General features: G+C 38.6%; 1 protein-coding gene across 8 annotated transcripts in view; it reads left to right on the forward strand.

Annotated features, from left to right (window-relative positions):
- The window catches only part of VPS13B (vacuolar protein sorting 13 homolog B), a 459,168-nt gene that overhangs the window by 5,817 nt on the left and 431,608 nt on the right, over positions 1-21,743 (forward strand). For 6 of the 8 annotated variants that reach the window (XM_068672350.1, XM_068672346.1, XM_068672349.1 and 3 more), the window contains exon 3: positions 512-655. In XM_068672350.1, the coding sequence (XP_068528451.1) occupies positions 512-655 (144 nt within the window). Of the gene's footprint in view, positions 1-511; positions 656-7,293; positions 7,430-21,743 lie in introns of those variants that run through there. The other 2 variants (XM_068672351.1, XM_068672352.1) reach the window with 2 other exon arrangements.

A 21,743-nucleotide genomic window follows, 5' to 3' on the forward strand; every position in this document is an offset into this window, starting at 1 on the left:
TTGGTGCCTCATGGCTTTCGTATAGACTTTGTTTTTGTCTGTGTCCAATCTTAAGAGCACTGAGCTCTTACAACTCAAAATACTAACATATTTTGGAAAAAGTCGGTGCTTTGTCAACGTTTAATTCCAAAGTTGTTCTCAGAATAATTCAGTTTGGGTATCAATTTAAGTACTTTCACCTGGTTCATTTCTACTTATCTCTGGAATAGTGACACGTTTTGTGTTAGCTCCATGGAAGAGGTGGTTTAAACCTTTTATTATCAAGGACATAGTAATCCAGGTGAGTCTTTAAAACAGCCTAATTGTAATGTGTGAGCAATTATTGGGGCCAGTTGCCAAATTCAGTGGCACACTGCTAATTTGGGGAGGGAGAAGAACCTTTGACTTAGGTCTTGCGCTAGATCCTTAAAATAATAAGGTTCAAGTTACAAGTAATAAGTTACAAGTGTGTCTTGAATTTTGATATATTTCAGTAGTTAATTGATCGCCCTTTTTCTTTTGTTGTTGTTAGGAGCTGAAACTACCATTTACTTTTCTAAGTGGGCATATTCATGAACTTCGGATTCATGTGCCATGGACAAAATTGGGATCAGAACCAGTTGTCATCACTATCAATACAATGGAATGTATCTTGAAATTGAAGGATGGGGCTCAGGTAAGAAATGTTTCTCTAACATTTAGAGGTTGGCTTCTATAGGTCGCTTTCTTTTAAGCCATCTGAGGAATCAGGCAAGTGAAGCTGTAGTCCTTGTTATCTTCTCAGAGGCTAATATTGTTATTCCCATCGTGATTAGTATCTTCATTGATATGCATTTTTAATGCTGTATTAGCTGTAATAGTGTTCTTTCAGGTATAGACCCATGTTAAGAGTGCTCTGCCATGATTTTCATTTTGCTTGACAACAAATGGGTTTTGAGAGCAATATAGCATCCCTCCCAGGAAGCAGTGGTGGTTGCTTGAGAAGGCAATGTGTGGCACTACTGGACATCAGGCATTTCTCAAAAGATAAGTTGTTAGTGTTGAAGGAATGCTTTAAAGATTTGGGAGGGTAACTCTTTTCCCTTTTGACATTCAGTTACTTAATTGAATGTACGTGGGATAATAACATGTAAGAGTGTTAAAGGGCTTTTTGTTTAGCTGCTTGTAATAATTTGTCCATCAGACTGCTTCACAGGCTTAGAAAAGATTTTCTTCTGACATGGCAAAGCTCAAACATGCAGTGGCTCAATCTTGTTGTATTTGTGACTTTGTCAACAAAAGGTACTCCAGTATGTTAACATTTTAACTTGTCTTTTTAGTCAGTGTTGCACTTTAACTCTAGGGAACCTTTAAGGGTTTTTTGTTTGTAAGCCTTGTTCACATTTTAATTTCAACATGTTTCTCTGCTTCTATTAAGTATCCTGTAAAAGAAACTTGCAATTTGTGCAAAGCTCTGAGGTGTTTGGTAAAAAGTTTAATGAGCTATACTAACATTTAACATCAAAAATTAGATATTAGCCAGCAAGAACATAGCAGTACGCTTTTCTATTATGTTTGATATTTCCTGTAATTTTTTTCCACAGTTCCAGAGGTAAAATGCTTTTGTTGCTGGAGTAGGAATCTCTAGCCCTAGGTATGCCACCAGCAAAGCATATACTTTTGTCCTGTAGTTATACTTAATCTGTGTTGCATGCATGCACATACACAGGTACGCACACCAACACCTAAATGCTAAGTACTTTTCCAATGTTAAGGTAAGATTTTGAGGCCAGATGTTCTTTGAGAAATGTGTTTTAGAAGCAGCAAATTAAAATTAATTATAGAAGCTGCAGAAAAAGATCTGTAACCCATGACTTTGTGCAATCCAGAACTAATATTTGATATTGGACCATGCAGATGGCTACTGCTGGAATGATCAGATTTCCTGTTTGCATGGTATTTGAAACTTAAATTTTGTGGTGCATACAGCAAAAGGTCAAATGTCACGAATGTAAGGCGCTCTCAAAACAAGTATTTGTTACAGATGTTTAAGATTCAGGGGCAAGAAAGGATTTTTCAAAATTGCAACTGACATTTGGACAAATTATTCAGTGGTACGTAAACTCAGGAGAGTAAAATTTGGATCTGTGCCATAGCAGGATTATCTTTGACTAATAAGAATGTAAATGAAAATACTTTTATGCTGTTTTCTGAGGATATGGTTTAAGAAGATGACAGCTTGAATTTTATTTCTAAATTACTGTTCTAAAAAGAAAATATTTTGACAAATTCTTGCGTTGTAAATTCCAGTGTGACTGTGCAGTTGGCTAAGGCCAGTTGTCATAAAAATGTTTGTAATTAGTACATGAAAAAAAATTGGATGAAATAGAATATTTCTGTGGAAGATGGAAGCAAAATAACTTTTGGAGAATTTAGCAGAAGCTAGAACTGTTCTGCCCAGAGCTTCATGTCAGAAAATAGCATAAATAGCAAGAAAATGTAGTTCAGTTCTTAAAAGTTTATTGGCTTAGTTCTGCATCTCCTTCCTCAGGCAAAACCCTTAATGCGCACAAGTATAAATTCACCTGAGCAAAAAATCCTGTTTCAGACTCCAGCATAACATATACCCTACTTTGGAAAGGGGCTATTTCGAAGAGTGTTTGTTTTGAAGAGGTATGGGGATTATAGTTCACAGCATTGTTTGACATTACTGTGCCTTGAACCTTATAGATTTTGGTGGACAAAGAAAATCTTTCCCTTTGTGTCTTTTTGGGGAGTGCTAGTCTCGTGGAAATGCTTCTGTATGTTTGTGCTGTAGTTTCACTGATGCCATGTCATTGTTGGTTCAGTTTCATTGTTTGGTTTTCTTTTTTTATCGTTTGGTTTTGATACTATTGCAGTGTCTCCTTTATTTAGGTAAGTTTGGAGTAGGCAGTAAGATGGACAATAATAACTCAACTTCTAGTTTCATGGTAATATTCTAAGCCGAGCTGTTGTGCAAGTGGTCTATAAAGCCCAGAGTGTGGAATTAGTAATGCCTTTAGCAAACTTGAAAATTGGAAAATCCTTGAAGGTCACTGCTTTTCCCACCCTTTCTGTGTTTTTTTTTCCTTCATTCCTTTCCTTCTTTGCTAGTAATACTCCTACTTTCATAACTGGTGGAAGTGTTAAATAAATACGTCTGCTTTATAAGAAGATAAAACCTAAGTGCATCAGGGACAGAACTTTGCAGTGAATAAGGTATTTGGTTGAACATACTCTTTTGGTTATAAATTTGGTTAATGTTAGTGCAGCCAAAATTTGGTATGAGGTATTTTGCATTATGCTTTGATGTCTGCCAGCTTTGTGTGACTGCTTGTTTTATTGCTTCTGAGAGTATTCTTCTGCAGCACTGAGCTTTAAGCATGACCATTTACATCACCAAATTCCTGAGAAGTGTTGGTAAGTATGATTGAGGTGTGTTCCTCCAGACCTAAATGCGGTTCTGACCTTGTACTCTGACTTGCATTCACTTAGTTATGGTAATTACTTCTATGAGAGAGTTCCTTGTGACTGTTAGGTATTGTTTCAGAGGGTAGTTGAAGTTCCTGTATTATATTGTTGTAATTATTTGCATGTCAGAACTTTATCTAGAATTGAAATCCCCTTGCTAAACCTCAGTTGGGGCAGTTCCCTACAGTAGAGTTTCAGTTGCCTTTTTTGTCCTATTAGACTTCCTAATGCTTTACTTTTCCTACTCTTCCTACCTATTTTTTTTTTTTAATTGAAAGCTGTTTGGAATTCTTTGCTCATTCCTCTCCTGTGCCACAATAACTCTGTGCCCAAACCAGAGGCTTTAGTTCAGTCTGTGCTAATTGGGAAGGATAAGTTTGTGTCCGTCTCCTTCACCTTAATGGCATTGCAGCTAACCACAAGACTAATCGTTCTGTTCAACCTTGAATTTTGTGGTTTTTAGTCCTGGAAATGATGCAGATGGAAAGGAGATTCAAGGAGAAATGTATTATCTGTGTTACTGCTTCGCTTTGGAATTCTTGTCTTTAATCAGGACACTGCATCAGGGAGTAGTCGGTGTATGTGATGAAAAATGTCTCTGCCCCAAGGTCCTCTGTGGAGCTCGGAGTTGGACTTAATGATCCTTGTGGGTGCCTTCAACTCAGGATCTTGTATGATTCTGCAACAAATTACCAGGTTGGGAAGACAATTGGATACAGACATTCACAGGGGCACAGGGAAACTAAGTAGTTGTTTGGATCAGCATATAGACAATTAACCACTTGTTCCTTTCATAAGGCGTTACAAAGAAGGTTTTGAGGGAATCTAATAACTTCGTGAAAACTGGAGAAACAGCTTGCAAGCGTGGCTGTCAGAAGAGCAGACACATTCTTATCTGAAAATCAGCAGAGACTGTCATTGAGGAATGCTGAAAGCAGAAATCGATCGTGACTCGGAAATGATTGAGATGGTAGATAGGGTGTGCAAAAAGGTTATGAAGGACTTTGAAAGGGAAGACAGAAAGCTTGTATTTGATGATGAGGTTATAGTTATGTGTTTGTTTAAGTGGTAAAGCTAGCTCCAGCTCCTTAATGGTGGTTTGTTATTTTTTTCCCCTTCTCACCTTGCTTGTAGTCGTTCAGTTGAATGCGATTGCATGGACAATCAGTGTTTTCTTCTGTTTGAGTGTATGTGTATGCTGTTCAGTGGCAGCAAAAATCAGAGTACTGACAGTCTTTAGTGGTTCACCTTTCTGCTCGTCTTCTGCTTATGTATGAGCTCAATCCAAGTCTTTATTGAAATATTTTCATTTGGTACTTGCTCATTTTCATAGTGATGTCTTTTTAGAGCAGTAAATCTGGTAGTGAAGTTTCACATTTGCATGTAAAGTGTAAGGTCAAGAGCACATCAAGGCTGCCCTGCAGGATGCAAAGTATGTTGTCAGCTAGTGTTGCTTGAATCATAATTTCACATTAACAGATGTGAAATTCAGTGTCAAGTCGTGCTGCTTTTATTTGTGATTTAATAGCTTAATATAACAAGGAGGATTTTGTCTGTTTCTCTGTGTGCACATACAAATAAGTATATGGAAGTAAAAAGTGATTTTTTTTATATTGCTTTTAATTAACAAAAGTTTCCTTTGTGTAGACAAGACTTAAAAAAAAAAAAAAAAAAGACAATTTTCTTCTGCCTTTGTGGTTCAAGGCAGGAATTGAGACCCACTTAAACCAAAAAGAAATCTTGATTTCCATTTAACTTCTGTCCTTTCTGATGATTGATTTTTCTTTGAAACAGGGACTACACTAACATTTTCTTACTGATTCAGAATATCTACCACATGCTGACCTATTTGTGAAGTGTGTGTGTATGTACATTGTTAAAATTGACTTAGACTTTTTAGTTTCAATTTCTGGAGCAAGTCTTCAATGCTGGTATTGGATGTACTATTTAAGGCCTCATAGACATCACCTAACTGAGATGCAAACACCAGTTTGCAATGCCAGGTGCACAAAATAAGAGTGAAGTCATTGCCTCAAAGAGCAGTTCTTGGCTTCTGTTGGCTTGCTGTTGATGTACTCTACAAACAGCTGTTTTCTCTATTGTTCACTGTCCTTATGGACTCTAAAATACCCCTGTGAAAAACTTAAGAAGGACTGTTGTAAATTTGAATGCAGGTCTACCTTTTTTTTTTTTTCTGGCACAAAAAAGATGCCTTCTTAGATCTGCTGGTTAGAGGGTAGATGGCTTTTTTTCCCCCAAATGTGCATTACTCTAATTTTTCTCACCTTTCTTGGTATCCTCCCAGCATTATCTTGCTTCTTGCATCTTTTCATCATCATCCTCCCATCTTCATAATTTTGTTCAGGTGACTGATTTGGGGATTGTCTTTCCAGCATAGAGGGTCCAAACTTAAATTGTTTAGGAATGAGAGCCTTAGGGTTTTTTTTAAGTGTAAAGACAACCCTTATAACCTTTATGTGATGTGTTGGAAGGAATAGTCTCTTTCCTGAGCTTCAACTTCGTCCAGACACCTGGAGAAGCTCATGTTTACTAGCCCTGGTCTTCAGTGGGGCTTTCAAACAATATTTATGCTGGATGGATAATACAGCAGGGCACAAGCAATCTAGGATATTTCTGAAGAGCGCTGATAATTGCTTCCAGAGAGAAGTAATAGAGCCCCTAACACAAAAGTGTTCTGATAGACCTTTTATAAGAAAGGAAAAAATAGTCAAGGATGTGAAGACTGGGGGCAGTCTTGGCTGCAGTGACCATGAAGTGGTGAATTTTGTGCACCTGAGAGAAGAGAGCAGGGCAGAAAGCACAGCTGCAACCCTGAACTTACAGAGAGCAGGCTTTAACCTGTTGAGATTTACATGGAAGTATCCCCTGGGATACAGATCCGGAGAGAACAGTTGTTGGTATTCAAGGATACCTCCTTACTCTGATGTAAAAATGGATGTGTACAAGAGGTGAAAGCAGGGACAGGTGACCTGGGAGGACTGTACAGATGTCTGATCATGCAGGGATGGGGTTAGGAAAGGTAAGGCCAGCTTGGGGCTGATTCTGGCAGGGGATGTGAAGTGCAACAGAAAAGGATTCTACAAGTACATAAACTGCAGAAGGAAAACAAGGGAAAATGTGGGCACCCTGCTGGGTGGGACAGAAGCCCTGGTGACAAAAGACATGAAAAAGGCTGAAGTACGCAACGTCTTCGTGACCTCAGTATTTACTTGTAAGACTGGCCTTCAGGAACCCAAGGCCATTGAGACCAGAGAGGAAGAGTACTTCCTCAGTGGAGGAGGATCTGGTTAGGGAACACTTAAACTGGACATAATGGGACTTGATGAACATTCATGAGATGTACCCACTGGTGCTGGAGACACTGGCTGATGCCATTGTAAGGCTGCTCTTGATTATCTTTGAAAGATCTCAGTGATCACGGTGACTGAGAGGTTCCTGAAGGACAAGAAGGAGAACCTGGGACAATACAGGCCAGTCAGCCTCCCCTCAGCTCCTGGGAAGGTGACAGAGCAATTGAACTCAGAAACCATTTCTGGGCACGTGAAGGACCAGAAGGTGACTGGGAGTCATTACCATGGATTTACAAAGGCAAAATGGTGCTTAACCAAATGGGTTGTTTCCTACAACAAAACACATCAGCCCGTACACTCTGACCCACCTGAAGAACCTGCAACTGGCTGAAAGAAGAACAAAGCACCTACCCCAAAGAGCAGCTCAGGCAGAAAGAGGTCTGATGGGACACCTGTGGCTTATATACCATTAGGCACACCTGGCACCCAACCAATCACCTGGGAAAGGGGCAAAAAAGAAATCAAGCAGGATGAGCAGCAGCTGTGTTTGTTTTATCTGGCCTAGCTCAACAGTATATAAAGCACAGGAGAGAAGTGGGCTGTTTCTAGAAGCAACAACTCCCATGCTTTTGCTTCAGCTTTGAATGTGGAAAGGACAATATGACTAAGTAAGTAGCTGAAACTCTTTCAACTGGAATTAGCTTAAACCTTTCTTCACACTTTCTTTGCACTCATGGTGGATGAAGACATCTCTGTATTAATTCTTAGATTTATAGCTGCTGTTAGTAACTTTAACCATGATTTCCTTTTGGATCTGAACACTCTTGTATGGCAGTAAAAGGATTGCTTAACATTGGCTGTCCATATTTTTCTTTTGGTGGCCCTTAAGTTCATTGTTTATCATTTTTAGAGAACTTCCATGTGGATAACAACCAGGCAAGATTATGACTGGTCTTAATTTCATTTAAGTACTATGAAAACTGGGAAAAATTACAGGAAAAGCTTACTGAGAAAGTTCAATACCAGCAAGCCAATGTAAGTGATGAAAGTTTTAAATATATTCACTTTCAGTGGGTTTTGTGGAATAAAGGGAAAGATATAGGGATAAGAAAATGAAACTTCCCTGACCATGGAGAATTTTTGTTTTTCCCATCTGGGAAAAACAACATCAGCATAAAGTTCTTGCTTCCCCTTGGCCTATTTGATTTTTAATCAGGTTATTTTAATTTGTACTGCCTTATACAACATGTGAAACTGAGCACATGGTTGCTGTTAAGGAGATTAATATAGATCTAAAGATATATATCTGTGCCTTCTTTTTGACTGTGTCAGAGTAAATTAATCAAAAGCGAGTTTTCAAGCGAGTGGCTGAAGAGGGGATACTGAACAGCTTTGCTTAAACCTGGATTAATATTCATATGTTCTAGCTGAGTAAGCAAGAGTGACCATGTAATTTACCTAGTTTTTTCCCCACTAATCGCTTTCATATGAAAACCCTTTAAAAATAAGGTATCATTTTAAGTTGCAGTAATTCTGTTTACAAATGAAGAAATTGCCTCTGCTTTGAATTTGTTTGGAGATGCCTGTGGGCACGTTTCTTAAGACTCTAGCTTAGTCTGGATGAGTGAACTTTGCTTTTAGGTGTTCCTGCTAAACAGCAAGGCTTCTGATAGCAAGCACTCCTGGTGGCTTTCCTGAGCACATCTGGGTGACATCTTCAGCAGCAGTGCTGTAACTAGCTCGTGAGAATACCATAGGGGCAAGGCATAATAAATGTGCATTTTGAGAGTACACGTGACTGTTTATGTTAGAAGGATGCTTTTCTAAGCAGCCCAATACTGGACAACAGGACAGTGAGTATGTGAGTGCGCAGTGAAACCAACCCTTGTGCTGCTTGTAACGTTATGCAGTGTTATCATGACAGTACAGATGGACGTGGAAGATGTAAACAAGACATGTCATAAAGCAGTTAAACATATTTTGGACTCTTTTCTTAGGAAAGAGCTCAGGCTTTGAATACAGTTAATTTCAAGAGGAATATTGTCAAAATCATCCTGGTCGTTATTATGGAACGTATTGAGATTGTCTAACACCAATAATTTTATATATACATAATATTTGATAGATGCATTTTGTGAATTTTCAATGTAATGAAGACAAGACAAAGCCGTGGCTCTGTTTTAGTGTATGCGTTGAAGACAAGGAAGCTGCCAGGAGCTTAGCATGTAGTTAATTTTCCTTTTAGTGACCATAGCAGCTGTGGTAATAGCATTTACTAAGTAGTACATGTTGCTTTTTTTTTTTTTTTTTTAGCTTGCCTATTGTCTTCTGAACAAGAACTTTTTATCTCCTTGTATTGTAGATCAAGTTTGTAGTTCTTGAAGAAATTTGGCTGTCCAGACTTAGTGTGCCCTGACCCACATTGTGTGGTGATCTCAGAATTAATGAGCTGTGTCCCTTTGGGTTGCAACCAAAAGGAAAATTGACTCCAGGATCACTTCATCTGCTGATGATCATCTGATGGAGAACTGTTGGGTTGTTAATAGAGTCAGATCTCTGAAGTTGCTTTGGCTTTCTAGGTTTGGAAAGTCTTATGTCTTATCCACATTTAATGCCTACTTCACTGCTTTTTGTGGTTAGCATGTCTGTGACAGTCATTTAATGAAATATTATGAACATGACACAAGCACTTTTTTTTTCCCCTCCTTTGTAAAAGCACCTTCCTCTACTGTTTTGCGAGACTGGTAAATTTTGCTTTGCTTCATACCTAAGGGTTCAGAAAAAGTTTAAGTGCCAGGGAAACAGAATATAAGCTTTCAGAATGACAGCTTTTTATCACTCCATTTGTTTTTAAAATAGCTGGAGTAGCGAACACTCCACAAGCAGTCTGAAATTGCTCTCTCGTAATGCAATATTTCTCAAGCTATGAGAACAAGGAAATCTGTCTGGTAGTCAGGCAGGTCCAGTAATGCTACAGTCAAACACCTGTACTTCTCATCTAGCCATTTGGCCTGGACAGGAGACAGCAAATTGCTACTGCTGTCCTACTTAGAGCAGTGTCTCAAACTCTGTATGAACAGCAGATCATTCTGCTATGAAGGTATCTGTGAAGAAGAAACCTTCAAGGTAAAATTGAAGAACTGTGGATGTATGAAGATTGCAGTGACTTAGAAAGAAGGTAATGGGCGCAACTAAGTGGTTCAGTTGCACTTTAGATTTTCATCATTAATTTTCTTTCTTAGGCATGAGTTAGTGAAGTCCATATTATATCCTTTATGCAGATAAAGCTCAAGGCATGGTCTCATTATCATGAATAGCTGTCTTATGCTGTTGCGGCTGCTATTTGTTTGCTGCTGCTGTGCACTGTAGGAACCTAAATCAGTACCAGTAGAAAGCAAGAATTTTCTTTGTTTCAGTTTTCAGAAGACCAGTCCTAATATTCCTGTTGTATTGTGCCTTCTGCTTCCCTGGACTACCTCTTTCTAAACGGGTGGTTTGCTTCAGTTTGTAAAAAAATGATTTGAGAGACGATCTTTGTAGCACAGTACTGGTAACGGTAAGGCTGATTTATTGCCTCAGGTCCCCTAACCACCTTGGCATGATTCATGTACTTCATACCTTTTACTATGCTCATAGTTGATTTGTCTTAAGGGTATGAACTGGGCTTCTTGTGGTCTTTCTTCTTTTTAATTTAGATATTTAGAATTTAAGATTTGGTTTACGTTATTTCAGTATATTGGCTTAGACTAATTAATTGACTTCTAAGATATGTTGTATGTTTTGTGGTGGTAGATGTATTGCTTCCTCATCAGCAAGCCTACTTTATTTTTTCCCCAAATGTCTTGCCATTGCTCTCCAAAAAAACTCAGCAGTTCAATTGTCCTTTAAATTCCAGGACAGAAATGTACTTATGCATAGATATGGATTGTACACATTTAATATTATAATGCTTTAATACATGTAAGTGCATTTGAACATATGAACTTCATTTTAACTCCCAGATGAACTTTCCTATGCTTGGTGGCTGAGGTTTTTGTTTTTTATTTTCTATTATGTATGATAAGTTAACTGGGAGCCCTGGTTGGGAAGGTTAACTATTACTGTCGATGGAAAATAATTATTTTTACTTGCTGAAAATTGAAATGGGAGGAACTTCTTGCATATGGGCTACCACAAAAATAAGATCTCTGTAGGTAGAAATCAATCTGTAAGTCTTTCCTTGCAACAGGAGTGTATTAGGAGTAGAGTTGTGCTGATGTAGAAGCTTCAAACCATACTGTATTGAATATGTCTTGGCTGAAGCATTTTTCCATTTCAGAGTTGAGGAAAGATGCATATTGCTGATAATATTGTATTGTTTGCAAGTGGGTTACAAGTAATAGTAATCTTTACACAGTTCTTTCATATCTATCTCCACTTCCTCCTCTTTTATTTTTGCTTCCACCACATTCTCTAAAATTGATCCTAGCATTTGTCTGTAACTTGCCAGTGGCAAGTTCTGTTCCATGTAAATAAATAAATACAGGACACCAACAGCCAGTACAAGTGCTTGACCACAAATACACACATTTCTCATTAGTCATGCATATGAAAACTTACAAACCTATGTCAAATGCCAATGTTAACAACAATATTATTTATTTTAACCAAAAGCAGGTGCTTTTGCTTTTCTCTCTGATTATGTTCTTGTGCTCATCTCTGTATGTAAATTCTCCTGCAATACAATCTCACTTTACTGCTGCTTCTCTTGGATTTCTTTGACACGTAACATCGGCAGTATCCCATTTTTGTTGTAGTTACTCCCAATTTACCTGGGAAGTAGTTCACAAGCTGACAGTCTGATGGTGTTGCCCATATGGAGGGTGAGAATGGCATTGTTTTGATTTCAGAAGTTCGTATTGCTGCTTTTACTCATTTAAACCTGCACTTCTCTATTTCCTACTTGATTGCTTTAGATTTCCTTGCTTGTTCATGCTACTTGAGAAGTAAGTAAGCAGCAGACCTGCTTATCTGTTTTACTGCAGTGATGTAGAAAGCTAGTCCATTATACATACATAGATAAATATATATGTACACACAAATGTGTATTTATGGTAGCTTCTCACCTGACTAGTTCTCATTATTGCATGATGTTTAGGAGGAACAATTGCAACAGGAAATTTAAATAGAACATAATACACAGGTAAACAGTTGCTCTATAAATTCATAATCCTACTGTTATTCCACACTTCAAGAAGGTGATGATGGCAACAAAGGACCAGTTTCTAACTGTTCTGTGGGCAGGGACTGTCATGTATGTCCACCTGAATGGTCATCAATGTATATTTAACTTTCTTCTTTCCTTCCCCTCAAACAAATCAACAGCTACTCCCCTCCCCCCCCTTTTTATTTTTTTTCTGGCATTGTTTCATGGACCATGTTCACATATTCTGTAATCACTAGAAAACTGCAGACCCCAGGCTGAGTGTTTAGTTAAAATGTTAGGTTGAACTCTTGGCAAAGCACGAGTTAGAAAGTGCCTTGTTGAAACCTAAAGAGTAGGTCTGTTCTAGTACCAGCTAGGGTAACGTCCAGAACTTTTTTTTTCTGAATTTGCTGTGATGCTAGAGAATTGAGGGAATTACATGTAGCGAGCCATGATCTTAGTAAGGTAGGGGATGGTCCAGTAAATCAGGCATCAGAGCTAATGCAGGGGTGACCATTGCAACTTGGCTTCTAGAACTTCAGAGTGGATCTCAGCGTTGTGGTAGAATGAGTGCAAGTTCAGGAAAATTGCTTTCAGTAAATTCAGATTAATACCATCTGCTTCTAAAAATTAAAATAAAAAATTGTCAACAGATCAGTAATTGAAGCTATTAATACCTCCCACCAACAATAGTGATTTGCATATGTTAATATATTTCAGATGAGATCACTTGTGTTAAATGATTTACTGTCTCTGGGATATGTATGAGTACAAATGGGGACGTGTGTGTATATAAGTTTAATAAGTAATAAAACTGAGTGCTCATGTTGGAGAACACTTCATCAAGCCTACCTGTACCTCCAGAAGGTGATGAGGCTGCTGGTTGTTCACTCTAAGCTTCTGGAAATTTACTCCTGAAATGCAACCCCTTGAAGATACTACTTAACCTTCAAAAGAATGCCTGCCTTAGCAGGTCATGTGTCAAGGTACAGCAGAGAGTTTAACAAAGTATTGCATTTTGCATAAACTTAAACTAGTAGTTGAGCAACTTAGGAATTGCTTCAGAGTGACTAGTTGGAATAAAACATGACATGCTTCTGAGTTTAATATCTTCAGATACTGCTTTTCATGTACAAGTATATTACATCAAAATTAGTAGGGTAATAAAACAGTGTCTTGCCTAAAATATATGCATTGGTATGTAATAATTTTGGAAATTTAGAAATATCCTGACTACCTACACTTGGAAACATAACACAAATGCCACTTCACTGTTTTTGTGTGTTGGGGGTCTGTATACTGAGACAGCAAAGAGCATGATGCAGAATTCTCATATGTATGAGAAACTGCCTTGTGGGACTGTCTGGGCAGGTAACTGCTCAAACTGGCATGTGTTAGCCAGCCAGCGTTGTGGTTCCTCCTTGCCATGGTCTGTTTTTTTGCTTCCAGTGGGGGCTAATAAGGTCTGAGAGTTGGAAGCTGGCTGGTACATCACTGATGTAGCTGAATTTCAAACTTAAAGCCAAGTTACAGACTTATACCAACTGCTTTCAGAATGAAGTTGTTAGGTGTACTGTTGGAGGTGATGCCTGGGCTAGAAAAGGTTGTTTTGGTTTTCTTTTATTGCTGTGGTTAATTTGGGGAATCAGTAATTGTTGATGCCATGGTAGCTGCTGTTGAGTTCTGGAAAGGAACTCATTTGCACAGGAGCAGAAATGGTGATTGCTGCGATGCCATCACTACAGAATTACATTGCAGAGCAGACCATCTTTTCAAGGTTATAGAATAAAGAACATGAGATTAGACTCCTTGCTTTCTACTTTCAGCAGGCAAGCTTTATCAACAAAAGCTTATTATTTAAAAAACGTTTATTTTAATTCTGCAAATGGACAAGTACATGTCAGAGTTGAAACTTGGATACCAAAACCTCCTCACATATTTATATTCCAGGAAATAGGTTTATTGAGACAAACGTCAGTACTAACATGTATTTCTGTTTATGAAGTACAGCGAAACCGTTCCCCTATGTAGATAGGAGTATAAAGTAGAAAGATTGAGTAATCCTCATACCATTACTGGTTTTAGTTAACTTTTTTCCCCTTGACCTACTACAGCAAGGAAATGTAATGCCAATAGTCAGTGTCTTTGTTTCAAGGTACAGGGTGAAGGGATTACTGTATCATCTTTGGCGTAATTCCTAGAAGTCTAGGGTTAGATTCTGATTCCCCTTTCCCTGGCATAGATGTGGAATACCTCAACTGATTTACTTTGGAGTAATTCCAGGTTTGTCCCAGTCCAGCTGACATCAAAATCAGGACCCTACAATCCAGCTTTGTTTCATGCAGTTGGGTGAAGAGTTTGGATTGGTATGACTTAACAGGGAATGAGGTGAGGTAATGCATTTAAAAATATTTCCTTAGAGAGGAAGTAGTTTTTCCTCATAGGTTGATAGATTAAAGCGTAGTTAAATTTGTTGGAATGTATTTTAGCTCCTCATTATAGCAAAACCTATTTCAGGATAGGCATGATTACAGACTTTGTAGTGGAAAAAAAACAGTCATTTATCCACCTTTGGTAAAGGCTTCTTTAAATTCTGAAAGACAAGAAATACTCTTAATTTTTCAAAGTACAGAGTGTACTCTGAAATTATAGCTTGTTCTCCTTGGAAAGAGTGGTGTTTGCTCTGAAAGGGTGTGACTCAAGTATAATTTATTAGATACAGTTACTGAATTTAAGCAGAAAAAGTTAATTTATGACTTGTGACTTAACTCAGAATACCCGCACTGAAGCAGTGGCTCCTGATAAGTAAATCTGATGCAGAAGTGACGCAGGTTGTGTTTTATTTTCAGCACCTTTGAACAAGGATAAACTTTGCTTCAGTGAACTGTGTTTTTTGCCAGTAGAATGGGCAAACATTCAATTTGAATTGTGCACACTCTTGTAAACAAAAATCACCATCTTACCTTTAAACAGTCCACAGAACCTCAGGGAAATTGTGTGATGCTGCTGGCAGTATCCTGAACCATCCAGTTGTCTCACGCATCTTAGTTTGTTTATTTATTTAACAGTTGGAGTTAGACTTCAACTGTAAATATTTATTTCTTTGGAGAACAAACTTGATTGCTCCACTGAGAAATATGAAAGCCTTCCTCCTGACACCTTACCCCCCTTCCATTTACATGTTGTTGTTGGTTTTTTTTTTTTTTTGAGTCTGCCTCTGAACTGGTAAGAAACCATGCTCTGAGGCCATCCTGTTGGCTTACTGAGGATCTTCACTTGGTTTCATTTACCCAGGCAGTAATCTGCTCTGGGCCAGTTGGTGCCTAGCTGGGCAATCTGTCAAAAAGCAAAGGTCTAAAAAGCCCAGAGTACTTGAACCTGCACTCCTTCAATCCTTCATTTTTGATATATTTTCTATTGCATTGCCCCTAATTGGGGGATGAATAGCACAAAGCTGCTTTACCCTTCTGTACATGTATGAATCATTCTTCTGGAAAACTTTATGTAAATGCCTCATTGACTGGAGATATTTCATTCACAAATATTTTCAATAAAAGCTCGAAATGTATCATGGAATCATAGAATAGCCTGAGTGGGAAGGGACCCCAGTAAGGATCATCTGCTGGCACCACACAGGTCTACCCAAAAATTCAGACCATGTGAGTAACAGCAAAATCCAAATGCTTCTTGAACTCTGATGGGCTTGGTGCTGTGACTAGGTCCCTGGGGAGCCTGTCCCAGTGCGCAACAACCCTCTCAGTGAGGAACCTCTTCCTGATATCCAGCCTGAACCTCTCCTGTCACAGCTTGACACATTCCCTCAGGTCCTATCGCTGGTCACTGCCCCTCCATTCCCCCTCATGAGGAAGCTGTAGGCCGCAATGAGGTCTCCCCTCAGCCTCCTCCCTTCCAGGCTAAACAGGCCTGTTGACCTCAGCTGCTCCTCGTACATCTTCCATGTATTTTGGTTTCATCAGATAGCCAAGGTCCTAGCATGTGGGGCTTTTTATTTTTTTTTGTTTGTTAGCCTGTCAGCATTACTCAACGCTTTAGGTTAGAGTAGGAGTCCCTGGACTAAGCTAACAGCTGCTGCAGTATTGGTAATATGTAATTACTTAAAATTAGGCCTAAAGCTTGTTGGCGTTGATATCTTAAAATTGTGGAGATAATTAATGCCTGCTTTTCAAAGAAGCACAGTTTTCAACACAGTTCTGTGAGCGGAGTGATCTCTTGATCAATGCAGTGCAGTCAATGGTGCTGTACAGTGTATTGGGGGAAGCAGTATGCTCAGGTGCTTTGGATGGGTGGGCTACTTTTTAAAATTATTATTATTATTCCCAGTGGCAGGGAGTCATATTTCATGGCCTCTAGGACACATTGTGTATGTGACTAACACCTGGGCTGCATTGTGTATGTGCTGATGCTTTCTGGAAGCTTCTGGCTTCTGCCTTCCTGCATCTGTAGTAGATATCAAGTGTTTAAGTTTTCTGCCCTGGAGTTTTCCCCCAGCAGGGACTGGTGAAGACCTGAGAGAAGAGGGGAGACGAGAACGTGCTGCTGATCCCAAACGATTCAATTCGTTCAGCCTGTTTCGGACACTCTTTGCCATGTGCTCCTCAGCTGTGGACGGTGACAGGGTTGTGGGTTAAGCGCATTGTTCTGTCAGTGGGAAGTGGCCATCTTCCCTGGCAGCTTTTCAACCCCTTTTCCCGGCATGCATTTAAATATGGCTCGTTACACGATGGGAGAGAGGCTACAAGCCTCCAAGATAAAATGGTCCTGGGGAGCAGGCTGCCTGCACCAGTGCAGTCATCTGGTGTGCAGCTGAGACTCGTAGGAGAGGAGGCCAAAGGGAGCGGGCTAGATGGATTGTCCTGCCGTACTGCATGTGGCCTGTGGGCTGTAGGTTGTTCATTCTTGATATTTGCTTACAATCATAATGAACATTAAGATTTTGCAGTAAAACTTCAGAAAAAAAATACTTAACAGCATGAGAAAAATCTGTTTAAGCCACAATGAACTCTAATTCTTTTTACCAGCCTTCCACAAGGAGGGAGCATCTGGTGGACAGAATAGATCAGAGTCCCAAGTGCATATGCTAGTGGTTTCATTGTCATCAACAGACATTACATTTTTGTTGATTTATTTTGTGCAATGAATAAAACTTCATTTCCTGCTCTGTTAAGGATGTTCTACTTTGCTTGATTTGTACAGAAATGAACTATGGTTGTATCCATATAAAAGTTGAAAGAAATTGGGTGGCACGGAGTTAACAATGGACATCTTTTTTTATCTGCTTAAATATATAAACAGTTCTTTTCATCTGAAATACTCCAGTTTTTGATAATGCTGTATCTTCTGCAGTTAACTTTCACTCCTCAGACTGTTACTTAAAGGTCAAGATACTCTCATCTTTTCTTCATTTATTACATAGCTAGAAAGTATTCCACTCATAAATGTGGCTTATAAAACTGTGCTTTATTAGCATATACTGATTGTTCAAGTACTTCTGTTCTATCCTCAGTAAAGCAAAACAAGCACACTGTGCATGTAGTTGTTGGAAAACTTGATTCCCTTCTATTGAGTGTGTATAATTTAAATTGACTTGGAAAAAAAGTGTGCTATACACAGCTGATCAAGTATTTAATTTTACTTTATTAGGAGGTCATAATTTCTGCAAAATAATCCTTTGTAATGAAGTTCCAGTTTGGTTATTTTTAGACTTTTGCCTTGGAAAAAAAACAAGACACTAAAACAAGATACTGAATGTGGAACAAGGTAAAGCAGTATTTCCCTGCCTCTCAAGTGATGTGTTTTTGGGACCATTCAGTACTGAGTTGTATCTAATTAACCTGCTTCTCTGTGTGTGAGTTGTAGCACAGATGTCTCGTCCTCTGTTCTGAACTGATTTTGGCTGTTTCCTTGGAAGCATTCTGTCCTCTTTTTCATATAAGTGCCCAATAAGGTTCAGGAGCCCTGTGACTACAGGGCACCACAAGGGAGGTGTGTCTGTGTGTGAACAGCAAAATATTTTGATTTGACAACATAAGTCTTGTTGCTTTCAAGAATGTTGGAACACTTCCATTTACATGGAAATATCAAAATGCAGTTTTTTTGCATTTCTGAAGTGAACTTTTCTGTTGCTTCTAATTAAATGATTTTTCTTCCCACCAGTTTTGGTTCTTGACCTACTACAGAAGACAAATATTAGGGTAACGGAGCTTAACAGCAGTGTTCTGTAGGCCAGTGTTCTAGTATTCTGTGAGGACCAGACTTGCTTTAGGTGGACTGGCTAACAAGCATTCACCTTCTCTCCAAACATGCTGAATCTGGCTAGAGATCATAGAATGGCTCAGGTTGGAAGGGACCTGAAAAATCATCTTGTTCTAACCTGCCTGCCATGGGCAGGGACACCTCCCACCAGCCCAGGTTGCCCAAAGCCCCATCCAAACTGTCCTTGAGCACCTCCAGGGAAGAGGTATGGCTATGGAAACTGCTGCTGTCATCTTTGAAAAATGTACCTGCTCATGAGATGCCCCTGTAACAGGAATAAGGAGGAGGTGTAGTCTGAGAGCATTGAGCTTTTTATGACTGGTATTGACCTATCCTGCTCTGCTTGAAGGCAGTCCAAAAGCAGTACTATATGTGTACATGTTCCTTCCCCCCCATTTGCTTATGCATCATCACAAAAAGGTGCTGTTTTTTTTTTTTAGCTCTTTTTTCTGTCTGCTCTAGTCTTCTATGGCTACCAAAGTGAGCAGAAGCCTCCTGTAAGCTTTGCTGGTCCAAAATGTCTGGTATAGAACGTGTGTTTTCTGCGTATGTAATATTCTTTCATATCTTCAGCTGAATCAAAATTGTAATAGTGATGATACATGTCTTCAACATGTAGAATGTTTGTCTTTGTGTTGTTTTTTTTTTTTTTAATTAAAGAAACACACTTCTTAGGTCTGCACAGAAGACTTATATGCAATCATCGTGTATAGGTAGAAGGCAAGTGCATACTGAAGTATTCTGCCATTTTCAGTGCTTATCACTGCCTCTAGGGAGACAAAGCGCTTTCTGAAGCGATTGCTTAAAACAACCTGAACGCATTCAGGACATAATAGCTTAGTATCTTCCTTCATACATGATGATTTTCTTTCCATCATTGACTGCAGTGAACTAGCTTTAAATGAGCTGTGATCTTGTCCTCTATGCTGGCTAGATACAGCTTCTTGCACAAACTGAAGTCTTCTTGGTACTTTCTTCTTGCATCTAAATTCATATTTTCTGTTATGTTTCTTCTTATGGTTGAATTAAGATTTTCTGTGTATGTGTATGCAAAGTTACCCTCTTATTTTTCCAGTTTAAGTGATAGAATGAAAATGTGTTCTGAAATATACGTTCTGCCTGGGCTGTAGCTTTGGTTCTGTGTAGTGTGTGGCCTTTTGAAGAAGAAACGTGGAATTCACCTTCTTTTGCTTCTCAAGGGTACCAGAGACATGTAAAAGCAAATACTGAAATATAGTGCTTCTTGGCTTCTTGCAGTCAAATATATACTAATTGATACTGATGCTAAATGGACAACACAAGTCTTGCATGGGTGTTTTTCTGTTTGTGCCTGTTGCAATTCCAAAGCTTGTTCTAGTAATGGTTGTAGGGCAGCCGTGAAGATGGGGAAGGGGGCAGTGGAATGTGTATTGATGTAAGGATCAGTCCATTCATACAATCTTGCACATTTTCAGAATAATTCTTGAGCGTACTGCCCAGGAGATCTCATGTTTCAGCTTTGAACTCATCATGTAGCAAAGTAGGTTGTAATCTGAGCTACTTGCTACTCAGTAAGATGCTGTTTTCTGAGAATTTTGTCTTGTAGTCCCATATCAGCTTCCAGAAATACTTGTTTGTTTTTTTTCAGAATCCTGATCTAAACTAAGTTGAAAATTAGAGTAGCAACTAATTGGAGGAAAAAGATAGTTTTCATTAATTAAAAGTTTACAGTACTTGGAAATTCTGATTTCTTAAAGATTAGTGAGTCTTAAACATTACCTGACGAAAGCAGTTAATTCTCTTAAAGGCTGCAAAGGAACTAAAATTTACTAAATTACTTGTATACAAGATCTGTAAGTTTACCACAGTAGCTTGGAAGAAGCTATAAGAATAAACAGTTCTCTGAACAGCAGACAAACATCTAGCATGAAAAGCAAACAAAAAACACAAACATAAGCATCTCACAGTAATATTTAACTACAGCATACCATGCTGAGCTACGTGTAGAGCAGTAGGTATTGGCTTTACCATTGCTAAATTGGCTGGGTGGGAAGCATATAAACACCAAGCTCACATTTGGTAGTGAGTTTTAATTTGGTATCTGAATATTAAAGTACATCCAGTAATTGATTTTGATCACAATAAGCAGTATGTCTACAATAGTCCAGCAGAAGTTTAATGTATGAGTTTAGTCTTCCCCTACTGCTGGCCTCTCCCTGTGATAAAGGATGTCCCTGACTGCTTCAAAGGTAACACTGGGGCAAAGTAACTCTAACTCAGGCTCTTTCTGCCTGGAAAACTCATCTTCTTCCTCCAGAAAGAAAAGGAAGAAATCTACCCTTATTAGGTATATAAAGTTGACAAACATGCCTTTCATTGCTTTATCTGAAATGCTTAAACACAGTATCTTTGGCTTTACTCTAACTATTGTATTGTATGGCCTTCTTTTATGTCAAGAACAGCTGAATATATCTGAGGGGCATACTGGCACCTAGTTTCTGAACATTGTGTCATGGAGAACTCAGATTTTAAAAGGCAGTCATCTTAAGTATGGGAAAAACCTGTTTCTGATAACTTGCATAGATATGGCAGTATTTAATTTATGTCCAAGTATATGTGTATGTAATTGTATATACGTGATCAAAATCAATTACTGGACATACTTTCATATTCAGATACAAAATTAAAATTTACCACCAAATGTGAGCTTGGTGTTTATGGCTTACAGATCTTACATATAGTAAGCTGTTTAGTGAAGTCTAGTCCCTTTACATCACTTGAGAATCAATGCATTTCAGTTTTATGTAGCAAAAGAGAATAAGGGAAACATCTGCTACTTCTTATTAAAACATTGGATTAAGCAGGTGACTGGTCATGCTGTGATACTCTTTAATGAATGTTGTATTTCATAGAATCATATGGAATACAAGGTTTGGGTTGGAAGGGACCTTAAAGATCATCTAGTTCCAACCCTTCTCCTAGGGATACCTTCCACTGGATCAGGTTGCCCAAAGCCCTATCCAACCTGGCCATTAGTCAAATGTCATTCAGTATCACCTGGGGTAATTTCTGGGGTAATTACGTTATAGTGGGAGAAAAGGGTGTAAGGATAGAATGTGAGTGGAGGCTAAGAAGTCTCTTATTCTCTCCTCCATTTTTTAAGGAGCAGTTTTGTTTTTATTTCTACCACTTTTGATGTCTTTGTCATGCTATCCCATGTCCGTTTCTGATCATCTAGTCCTTTGTCCTTTTTGTCTCTGTTTACTACTAAGTATCAGAGAGTATGTAATTATTGAAGATGCTTTCTACCACTGTGGATTAATATGCCTTTAAGACCAAAAGGAGTTTTTTCATCATCTAATCTAATTTTATTATACAAAGGTATCTAAAAATTGAACTAGTTTTCCCTGATTTTTAGGTCAGAAGGAATTATGTTTTTCTTTGAGCAACTGAAAAATGGCTGAAAGTTTTTCTTTGGCAGATTTATGACAGATTTTTAAAAATTGATCAGGATGTTTGCAGGGCTAGTGGCCCTAGGAAACTGA

Source organism: Anas acuta, chromosome 2 (assembly GCF_963932015.1).
Source record: "Anas acuta chromosome 2, bAnaAcu1.1, whole genome shotgun sequence".
Classification (NCBI taxonomy): Eukaryota; Metazoa; Chordata; class Aves; order Anseriformes; family Anatidae; genus Anas; species Anas acuta.